This window comes from Mus caroli, chromosome 15, assembly GCF_900094665.2.
Source record: "Mus caroli chromosome 15, CAROLI_EIJ_v1.1, whole genome shotgun sequence".
NCBI lineage: Eukaryota > Metazoa > Chordata > Mammalia > Rodentia > Muridae > Mus > Mus caroli.
In genome coordinates, this window is record NC_034584.1 from 30,485,939 (window position 1) to 30,498,004 (window position 12,066).

The 12,066-nt window shown below is 37.1% G+C and overlaps 1 protein-coding gene across 4 annotated transcripts in view; it reads left to right on the forward strand.

The window, feature by feature from the left end:
* The window catches only part of Vps13b (vacuolar protein sorting 13 homolog B), a 543,216-nt gene that overhangs the window by 175,999 nt on the left and 355,151 nt on the right, over window positions 1-12,066 (forward strand). For all 4 annotated transcript variants that reach the window (XM_021183993.2, XM_029469591.1, XM_029469592.1 and 1 more), the window contains exon 20: window positions 7,586-7,695. In XM_021183993.2, coding sequence (XP_021039652.1) covers window positions 7,586-7,695 — 110 coding nt within the window. The remainder of the gene's footprint in view (window positions 1-7,585; window positions 7,696-12,066) is intronic.

Here is a 12,066-nt window from a genome sequence, read left to right on the forward strand (position 1 = left end):
TTTTGGTTTTTCGAGACAGGGTTTCTCTGTATAGCCCTGCTGTCCTGGAACTCACTTTGTAGACCAGGCTGGCCTCGAACTCAGAAATCCGCCTACCTCTGCCTCCCGAGTGCTGGGATTAAAGGCGTGCGCCACCACGCCCGGCTACACTAGTTTCTTTATTGAAAGCATTTAGTGCTATGAACGTTTTTCTTAGTTTTGCTTTCATTATGTCAAATAGGTTTGAGTATGTTTTGCACTCATTTTCACTGATAGTCATTTCTTTCTTTCTTTATTTGTTCCTTGGCCCAGTGGTTATTGCATAGAGAATTATTTAGTTCCTGTGAGTTTGTAGGCTTTCTGTTGTTGTTGTTGAAGTCCTGCTTCAATCCATGATGGTCTGATAAGATACGTGTGGTTATTCCAATTTTCTTATATCTGTTGAGACTTGCTTTGTGATTGAGTATATAGTCAGTGTTGGAGAAAGTTCCATGAGGTGCTGAAAAGAAGTTATATATTCTTTTGTGTTTAGGTGAAATACTCTGTAATATCTGATAGGTCCATTTGAGTTGTAACCTCTATTATCTCCATTATTTCTTAGTTTAGTTTCTGTCTGGATGACCTGTCCATTTGAGAGTTAGGTATAGAAGTCTCTTACTATTAATGTTTGCGGTTAAATATGTGACTTAAATTTTAATAAAGTTTTTCTTGCAAATGTTGTGTCATTTCAATTGGGGCATATATATTCAGAATTGAGATGTCTTGGTAGATTTTTCCTTTGATAAGTATGAAGTGTCTTTTCCCATCCTTTTCTATTAATCTTGGTTGAATGTCTATTTTATTAGATATTAAAATCGCTATGCCTTCTTGCTTCTTGTGTATGTTTGCTTGCTAGCCCTTTACTCTGTGGTAATGTCTATCTTTGATGCTCAGGTGTGTTTCTTGTATGCAGCAGAATGTTGGATTCTATTTTCACATCCATTCTGTTAGTTTGTATGTTTTTATTGGAGAATTGAGTCCATTGATGTTTGCACGTATTAGTGATGATTGTTAATTCCTGTTATTTTGATATTGCTGGCTGTAGAGTGTGTGTGCGTGTGCGTGTACACATGTGCATGCTTCTGCCTTCCTGAAGTTCCTCTGCTTTTGGATTTGCTGATGTGAAATTATTTATTTCCTGTGTTTTCTTGGGTGTTCTTAATCTGCTTGGGTTCGAGATTATTTTTCTAAGTATCTTCTGTAGGTCTTGATTTGTGATTGCTTAAGTTTGGTGTTATCATGGAATATCTTTTTTCCCCCCATCTGTAGTGATGAAAGTTTTACTCGGAATAGAGTCTGAGTTGAAATCTGTGGTTTATGTGTGCCACTTGACTTTTGTCGTTTTTATTGGGTTCTCTATCTTAATGCCCTTTTCTACCGTTCCATCCCACAATACTAGGTCGTTGAAGAAGGTTAGAGGGGAAACGGGGCATCAGTATTGTTAGACTCCTTCCTGCTGGTTAGGGGGTTGGAGTTCCCTGGGAAAAGACCAATCCTTGTCCTCATGTTATCTTCAACCAGCAGCAGTCACCTATGTAGCGGCTCTACTATTTATAAACCTTCTGAAGATTCCTCAGAATTCCCAATGTGAACTATCTTCAGCTGGCAAAATCATGCCCCTGCTAGAGCAGCCAACAAATCATAGTCAGCTTCTGTGCACAATCTGAAGCAGCCCCATGTCCGACAACTGGAATTGGAAAAAAAAAATTCACATAACATTTCTGAGATTTTAATGAAAGCAAAATTTTCACTACATATTAGACTCTAGAAGACATTGAACTTCTGGCTTTTAGAATTTGTTTTGATTTTTCCATCTATGATAGTTGGCCATCATTGAGAAAAGAGTCCCCTTGGTCTTGCAAAATTTATATTCCCCAGTACAGGGGAATGCCAGGGCCAAGAAGTGGGAGTGGGTGGGTAGGGGAGCATCATAAATACACGAGAATCATTGCACTGGGACATATTTTTATTTTATTTCATTCATTTTATACTTCCAATGCAGTACTCCCCCGCCCTTCTCCTCCCAGTCCCTCCCCCTCTTGTCCTTTCTCCCCAACTGTATCCACTCCTCCTCTTTTCTCTTAGAAAAGGGCCATCCTGGCTGGATATCAACTGGCCATGGAATATCAAGTTTCAGTAAGACTAGGCACCTTCTTTTCTCTTAAGGCTAGACAGGTAACCCAGTCCTAGGAAAGGGTCCCAAAAGCAGGCCAGAGTTAGAGACAGCTCTCACTCCCAGTGTTAGGAGTCTTGGGGTCACTACAATATCCAACTACACAAATATAAAATATGTGCAGAGGGCCTAGGCATGTCCCATGTAGACTCCCTGGTTGGCAATTCGGTTTCTCTGAGCCCTTGTGGGTTCAGGCTAGTTCATTCTCTCTCTCTCTCTCTCTCTCTCTCTCTCTCTCTCTCTCTCTCTCTCTCTGTGTCTGTGTGTCTGTGTGTGTCTGTGTGTTGTCCTTGACCCTTCTGGCTCCTGCAACCCTTCCTCTCTATTCCCCAAGCTCTGCTTAATGTCTGGCCTTGGATCTGTTTTAGGCTCTGGGACAATTTGAAGGCTACAGTCCCTAGGAAATAAATTATCATTCCTTTATAATCTAATGGGGCTGCCATTGTATGTACTTTTAAAATTTCTATTTGGGTCCATGACTATAATATAGAGTTAGCTTTTATATAAAGTTAAATAATGTAGCATTTAAATGTTAAATATTCTGTCATTCTATTTAGTTTCAAAACAGTATTGTCAATGTTATTTTAATTTGTAAACAGAATTTAGAATTTTAAGTAGTTGTTTCCTATCTCCCCAGTATCTGCCAGCCTCCAATCTTTCTATTCCTGTTGTTTTTCTGTTCTAGATAGTCTAGATCTGTCTTCTGTCATTTAACATGAAATTTTCAAACTTTATCCATGTTGTACCTTATATCAGTGTTTATTGTTTCTTTTGTTTAAACATTCCATTGAGATTATATCCCATGATTTATTTCTCCATTCATTGTGTATATTCAAATTGTTCCCACCTGGGTTTTATGAACCAATGTGACTTAACATATACATATTCACAAATGTATACCTGGCCACCTTTCTCCATTTCTTTTTTGTATATACCTAGGAGAGGGATTGCTGTGTCATGTGCTAAATATTTAAGTTTTAGGAAGCCACTAATTTTCTTTTGATAGTACTGAACCATTTTTTATGTCCCACCAGCAATGTTTGCTGATATAAACACTTTTAGGTATTCTCTGTGTGTATGGTTTTCTGACATTTTATGGGCATGAATTGCTATACTTCATAGTAATTTTGGTTTCATTTCTGGAATGTTATGGTGTTCACCTGCCTCCAGTATATTTGTGGCCTTTAGTATACTGAGTCTCTTCCCTCCGCGGTTGGTGTTTGCAGGGAAGTTGTCGTGTGAAGGCCTGCCAAGTCCTGTGGACAGCTTTGTTGCAATTGACTTCTTTCCTGAAAATTTCAGTACCCATTCTCTCTGTCTGCAGTTTATCCTTTTGGTTTGCAGACTTTGCCAGAGATACTGCCAATCTTTGCATAGGTTCCTTCTGTGTATTATTCTGGCAGATCTGGAGGTAGCAGTCCCATGTGACAGTTGTGAGAGTCACATTAATTGCTTTTCAAATTTCAGTGTCCAAAGTCCTCAGTTAGCAAGTTTCCAGAATCGTGCATAGTATACATGGTACAATTTTAAAAGTATGATTTTCTTAGGTTTTGGTTTTTTTCACATAAGTTAAAACATGGTCCAGTCATTCCATCTTGGTTCCAAATAGAATATCTTTAAACAGGAGCAGTTGAGGTTGAGACTGTTTCATGTCAGATGGAAACTGTTGAGATTTTTGTGAAGAATCACCTGAGATAGTACCATTTGTCCTGTTCAACTTTCTTTTGTCTTTTCCTGACCCTTTGTTGACTGCTGTAAGTGGGTCTAGAGAATAAGAAACACTTTATTTTGTCAGTAATTGTGATATTGCTTACTATTCTTCTTGGAATAGAGAACTTTCTAAATGAAATTCCAATCTCCGTTATGACTCCAGGCAAGAATTGAGAGATTATAGATAATAAGAACTATATGCTTTGAAAGAAACAGACTGCATTGTCCTAACTTAACTTTTGGGGTGTTTCACTTTCCCCTTTGTTGTAGTTGAAATCATTTTCCTCCTAGCAGTACTAGAACATTTCCTAGGATATACATTTTAAAAAAATAAGGAGCTTATAATATTAGGAATTATTTTTAAACTATTCAAAAGGACCTTAGCAATAAAAAATGTTCAGAAAGATAACATTTGTGTAAAAGCATATCCTTATTTTTAATAAAAGTTACTATTTGGAAGCAAATATATATTAATTCTCCTATTTATTTGTAAAGGGTTAGTAAAGATTGTACACATATATATGTACAAAACAACTTCCCCAGTTTACATTTAAAGCCAGTATATCCATTTTTTAAAGCTAGTATATCCATTTAAACTCTTATTAGCAATGTGCTATCAGGCTTCAGCAAACATTTTCTTAAAGGGTAACATAGTTGGTAAGTATTTAATGGCTTAGGTGCCACATAATTACTGTTTCAGCTGCTCATTTTCCTCTTAGTGTTCAAAAGTTGCCTTAGACAACAAACAATAGGTATGACTGTATTTCAATAAGCTTACTTTATATAAATCAGACTGGCTTCTAGGCTGTGGGCTAAAGCATGTGTTAACACGAATAATTTTATTTCCCTTGTCAGTGTTTAAATTTAACCTTTTATACTTGTGCTCCAGTTTTAGAATTAAATACTGCATTGACTAACCTCAATGCCATTATTTTATTGTCACTGGTAGAGATGAAGTCCTTTGACCTTGAATCCTGGTGGCTACACTGGCCATAAGTCCACTGTGGACCACAGGTTGTTATAGACCTCCAGCACTCTTGCCCCAACTTGACTAGTATAATGGGAATAGGCATGAATCACAACTAAAATAGTTTTTAATTATATGTTATTCTAAAGCTCTTTCTCATTTAAAAAAAACAATAGAGTAGTAAGAAATCAATGTGTTTTATAATCCTGGTTTAACTGTAGGAACATATATTTCTGTTTATTCTATAGTTTGGAAACATGTCCTAATATTCATATTGTAGATAATAATCACTCTGTATTGAATAAGTAGTACATTTGCATTATCAGTTGCTGTAGCCAGATAGTCCATTTAATATGCAAATCGACTATCTGGCAGGTTAGAAACTCACAGTCTACAATTTTATCCCTCTAATTCCCCGTCTATTCTTTACATCTACTTTAAGCTTTTAATCTGGAAATTATCTATATCACTTAATGTTCTCAGCTCTACCATTTTAACTGTATCTTATGTTACAACTCTGTTACAGAGAAAATCCACAAAATCGAATCCTGTGTCAGGTGTGGTTAAAACAAAACGAAGAAGAAGAAAAAGAAAAAGAAAAAGAAAAAGAAAAAAAAAGAACAAAAAACAAAAGAAAGCCTTTGTACTGTACAACAGTGATATTCCATAGGGTGTTCTATATAGTATACTAACAGTCTAGATTATCATCAAATGCTTCAATAATGTCAAAAGTATTAGACAACACACATTAATGATTCAAAGGGATTTTTATCTTAGTGATTGCTATTACCCTCAAAAGTAAACCACTTAGGGTAGGAAATTATGTAGTTTCAGGTAACTTTTATGTCAAATCTGAAACTGGGAATTTCTTTTTTATTTTATTTTTTTTGATTTATAAAAATGAATGAAATAATTAAAACATGCTTATCCAAGGATAACAGTTTCAGAGTTCTTGAACATAAAAAGAGCCATGAATTTGAAAGATTAAAATAAACTTACATTTGGAATGGAGAGTAGTGTCTTGTTAGTAGCCATCTTAGAGGGGCTTCTGTGATGTCTACCTCTAGTTCTTAGGAGAGGTGTCAGGCAGTGATGTTTAATTCCAGGAAATATTCAATGTAAAGATTGCTACTAATAAAATCTTTAATATAAAAAGTTCTTTAATTAAATAAAAATACATAGTATCATCTCTTTGTCTTCTGATGTAATGATAGTCCACATTTATTCTAGTTAATTGAGAACACTATTGTAATAAAATATTTATGAGTTTACATGTGGCTGGGAAGGAATAAAAAGATTGGTACTTTAGCATGGGCAGGTGCGTCTTCATCCTTAGTATCTGGGCACAAGCCTGCACATTGTGGCACTGACATGCAAACTCAGTACTGAGTTGGCAGAGACAAAGGACCTGGAACTTGATGTTCAGAGAACATCAAGGAATTGAAGATCAGAGAAATGCTGTCTCAAAAAGTAAGGTGGAACATGATTGAGCAAGACATGCAGTGCACCTTTCTATCTTTACACACATGTGGACCTGTGCATACGGACCCACATATGTGTGTGCACACATATGAACTAACACACACAGACACACACACAAAACCAGTTCCTTGTCTATGCTATAAACTATCAGGAGAAAGATGCACTCAAGACACATTGTCTGACTTTGAATTCAACGCTGAGGGAAATATTTTGTTCCTTAATGTTGTACTGTGTGTGTGTGTGTTCCAACCTTTTGACAATGTGGTGTGTTTCCAAAAGTTGCAAAGAAAGATTCATTGTTTGAACCTGCCTATGATTTTATGTGAGCCACATTCATTCATACCTACCCTTCTCATTAATGTGAAGTAATAGATATGTTACTTTCTCTCATGCTTGTTTCCTACAGCACTTATTGTCACCTCTGATACCTTTGAGTGACAACATTATCTTCATTGAGAAAACTGAGTTCTCAGTGACTAAAATGAACTGTAGAATGTTTGGTACTTTAGTCAGTAAGAGAATTCAAATTCAACCATGTTAGGCTGATCCAGTGCAGTATGCAGAACTGGGGACGTAGAGAACAGGAAATGCATTTCTACATAAATTAGTGTTAAATAAGCATGTATCTAAGTACTTGGTAGCAGCATTGATAAATTCAGAAGATAGTAAAAAAAAGTCTTTGTGGAAGAATCCCCTTATTACCATTCCTCCCATTAACCCCACTCATGTTTAATGAGTTCATACTTGACCTCTTTCACAAGATGAAGTCCATTATCTATTTTTATTGTTTTTGATTTAAAAAGAAAAGGTGATTTGAATGATATTTAGAAATAATTGTATATTTAATTTTAAGAGCAGTGATTGTTTCTGGGTTCTTTTTTTCTTTAGAGTTGGATTTTTATCTGATACAATTTTATTTTTGGCCTACACCATTTCTCTCATAATCTCTCAAGGGTAATCTTCAGTAGATGAATTATTTCTGTCACTTTAGTGTTTTTGTCTTATCTGGTTATTGCATAGGAATAGTCATTTATAACTATATTCTTTCCAAAAAGAGGAATATTGCCCTTTTTCTTAAAGTGCCTGCATCAGCAACATTTTACTTTCATACAGCAGTGCATGCAGGCTTGAAATTCTGTGCACCCTAACAGTATTTATTACTTGTCTCTTCTCTTACAGCTTGTTATTTTTGTGCAATGATTATTGTATAATAATTTCAAAATATTTTATTTTAGGTGCTGTATTTCTTTGTAGTGTACAAGGACTCGCTGTTAACATTGACCCAATACTGTATACGTGGGTTATCTACCAACCACAGAAACGAACAAGTAGACATGCACAACAGGTGAGTGGTCTGTCAGTTATGTTAACACATCCAGCCTTTCCTTAGCTGGGAAGATCTTCATGCTGCCGCTGGTAGTAAAGCTAGGACTACATGCTGCAGTCATTAATGACTCACATAAGAAGATGCTATTATTACTGACTCTGCTGTGAAGTTAGATAATGCTCTTCTTATGGACTGGGGTTGGATGATACTGTCCTAACTGATTTTCTCTTATTTTATTTATGTGTTAGTAGTTCTTTAGTCCCCATTATGCCTTTCAAACAAGATCTGTAATTTTATGTATAAGAAACTTTAGTTCAACACAGTTTGTCTGTTGAAGTAACCTTGTGCATGATTAGCAACACTATTTATTTTTGTTTTATTCTTACACGTCTTTGGATTTATTGAATAAACCTGCTTTGAACTTTAACCCTGGTAATTTGATAGGTAATCCAAAAAAGTTTCTGATACGTATTCATTTAAAACATGTAAATTACAAATTAATAGAATAGGTCATTGTAGTTTCTAGAATCATAAAATGAAATATTCAATGTAATTATGGCAAACTGTGTTATTGTTCTCATTTTAAATGAAGGTTTCTGAGGATTTTACCTTTGGTAACAATGCTTGTAAATAACATGATTTAGTCCTTTTGGTGTCATATTTATGCTATATTGTATTGTATTTATTCATTAAAATTATAATTTTGCAATATTCTATTTGAGATATTTTTATTATCCTATGATAAACTAATGCTACTTAGTAGGAGAAAAATGAATCCTATAATTATGAAAGATTAAAATATTAATCTGTGTAACCCAGGGAGCTTTTTTGTTCTTGTTTTGGTGCTAGGGATTGAACCCATGGCGTCATCGTGCTGTGTACAAATTCTAGCACATTCACAGCTGCATTTAGAGGTTTTTCAATTCCTTTATCTTAATTTAATTTCTATACCCTTTGCTCCTGTTTTACTCTTCATTTTATCACATAGCATAGAATATTGAACTGTCTGCTAGATACCAAGCTTATAAAACTTATTACTATAAGCATTCCCCTCTTAGAATATTCTATATATTTATGCTATTAGAGAGTATTTCTAGGCCAGTTTCACTCATGGCTGTCTGTCCATATGATGTGAAAACAAGAGGGGTATTTCTCCTAAGCAGATGGTGAGAGTGAAGAAGGAGCGAGCTAAAGCAAGCAGCACAGGAGCCAAGCAGACTGGGGAATCTTGTGTCCTCAAGAGGATCTGGTCAAAGACAAAGAAGAAAGAACCATGGTAGAGAATATTCTGGTCTGAAGTAAACTGTGTTCTAGATACAAGCAATAGTTAGAACACAGTTCCTAAAAAAGATTTTGTCTAGAATCCTCAGTACTTTGGTAATTGAGACTTCATCCTAAAGGATAATAAGAAACTGTTATGAACAGATTTGGACTTGAGAACACTTGCTGCAGTGAGTGTTAGCAAGGGCATCAGTTGGACTGTCTAAAGTGCTTCTACCTGTATCCCAGTACTCTTAACTTTAATCTGCAAAGGGGTGATTTTATTTATATGTTGGGTGGTCTTATTATTGTGATTCTATAAGTTTTATGTCATTTGATCATTTTGTCTGGAATTTAGTTTTGCTTTCTTATTTTTAGAAACACTCATTTTAATCTTTACTATGGTTATAATTATCCGGCTGCCCAAATATTTTCTAAGGTATATAAATGATGAGCCAAGATTGATGGACTTATTAGACTACTGATTCTTGGTACAAAGCTGGCCTAGAATTCAATTCTCTTGCCTTAGTGTCCCTAGTGCTGAAATTACAGGCATGTACCTCTATGCCTAAGCATTTAACGTATTAAATGTCTGTTAAATTTAATTAACATAATGAAAGTACATTCTTTTTTTCTTTAGATATTTTCTTTATTTACATTTAAAATGTTATTCCCTTTCCTTGTTTCCTTCCGAAAATCCTCTGTCCAATCCCACCCTCGCACTGCTCTCCAACCCACCCACTCCCGTTTACTGGCCCTGGTATTCCCCTATACTGGGACATAGAGCCGTCATAGGACCAAGGGCCTCTCCTCCCAATGATTACCGACTAGGCCATTCTCTGCCACATATGCAGCTAGAGACAGGAGTCCCACCATGTGTTTTCTTTGATTGGTGGTTTAGTCCCAAGGAGCTCTGGGGTTACAAATGAGTTCATATTGATGTTCCTCCTATGGGGTTGCAAGACCCTTTCGCTCTTTGGGTCCTTTCTCTAGCTCTGTCACTGAGGACCCTGTGCTGCCCCCGGGTGTGTGTCGTCCCCCCACCCGGCAATACTGGGATTTTTTGTTATTCAAGATGAATTTGAAAATTGCCTTTTCTAACTCTATGAAGATTTGAGTTGGAATTTTGATGGGGATTGATTTGAATCTGTAGATTGCTTTCATCAAGATAGCCATTTTTACTATATTGATCCTGCCAATCCATAAACATGGGAGATCTTTCCATCTTCTGAGATCTTCTTCAATTTCTTTCTTTAGAGGCTTGAAGTTCTTATCATACAGATCTTTCACTTCCTTAGTTAGAGTCACACCAAGGTATTTTAATTATTTGTGACTATTGTGTAGGGTGCTGTTTCCCTAATTTCTTTCTCAGCCTGTTTATCCTTTGTGTAGAGAAATGCCATTGACTTGTTTGAGTTAATTTTATATCCAGCTACTGCACTGAAACTGTTTATCAGGTTTAGGAGTTCTCTGGTGGAATTTTTAGGGTCACTTATATATACTATCATATCATCTGCAAATAGTGATATTTTGACTTCTTCCTTTCCAATTTGTATCCCCTTGATCTCCTTTTGTTGTCTAATTGCTCTGGCTAGGACTTCAAGTACAATATTGAATAGGTAGAAAGAAAGTGGACAGCCTTGTCTAGTCTCGATTTTAGTGGGATTGCTTCAAGTTTCTCTCCATTTAGTTTGATGTTGGCTACTGGTTTGCTTTATATTGCTTTTATTATGTTTATGTAAGGGCCAGGGGTATACAGGGGGGGTTTGGGGGGGGGGAAAGCAGTGTTTTTCTGTAATTCTTTGAGGGATTTTTGTGTTTCCTCTTTAAGGACTTCTCCCTGTTTATCATGGTTCTCCTGTATTTCTTTATGTGAGTTATTAATGCCCTTCTTAAAATCCTCTACCAAAAAAAAATCTACCAGCATCATGAGATAGGATTTTTAAGTCTGAATCTTTTTTTTTTTCGGGTGTGTGGGGTATCCAAGACTCGCTGTTGTTGGATGTACTGGGTTCTAATGATGCCACATGGCTTGTGTTTCTGTTAGTAAGATTCTTATGTTTGCCTTTTGCCATCTGGTAATCTCTGGTGTTAGATGTTCTAGCTGTCTCTGGCTGGAGCTTGTTCTTCCTGTGATTCTGTTAGCCTCTGTCAGCACTCCTGGGAGTCCAACTCTTTCATGAGTTCCAGGGGTCAGAGCACTCTCTGCAGGCAAGCTCTCCTCTGGCCTGGAAGGTACACAAAGGTCTGAGACTCAGCCCCACCTCCTGGCTGAGGATAAAGGCCGAAGGGACCCTGTCCAAGAAGCTCTGATGGTTCTACAGCCTGCGTGCTCTCCTGAGCTTACTGGTCTCCGAGAGACCAGGGATAGAAGATGGAGATCTCGCCTGTTTTTCAGGGCCAGAGCCCTTCCTGGAGGCCAACTATCCTCTTGTGGGCAATGTGCACAGAAGTCTCTGTCTCAGCTCCTCCTCTTGGCTGTGGATGAAGGCTGGAAGGGACCTGTCCAAGAAGCTCTTTTGCTACTGCAGCCTGCACACTATGCTGTGAGGACTTCTCTTTTGAGAGACCTGGTATACAATATGATGATCTTGCCTGAGTCCAGGGATCAGAGCCCTCCCTGGAGGTCGACTCTTCACTGGTAGGGAAGGTGCACAGAGACCTGCAGCTCAGCTCTGGCTCCTGGCTGAGTATGAAGTCCATAAGGGACCCTGTCCAAGAAGCTCTGTGTGCTCTCCTGCATGGTCTTGTGTCTGAGAGTCCCGGGATACAAGATGGCAATCTCACCTGAGTCCTGGGGTCAGAGCCCTCCCTGGAGTTCCCTTTATTATCCTTTGAAGGGCTGGACTCATGGAAAAATATTGTGTAAATTTGGTTTTGTCTTGGAATACTTTGGTTTCTCCATTTATGGTGATTGAGAGTTTTGCTGTGTATAGTAGCCTGGGCTGGCATCTGTGTTCTCTTAGTGTCTGTATGACATCTGTCCAGGATCTTCTGGCTTTCATAGTCTCTGGTGAGAAGTCTGGTGTAATTCTAATAGGTCTGTCTTTATATGTTACTTGACCTTTTTCCCTTATTGCTTTTAATATTCTGTCTTTCTCTAGTTCATTCTTTGTTTTGATTTTTTTT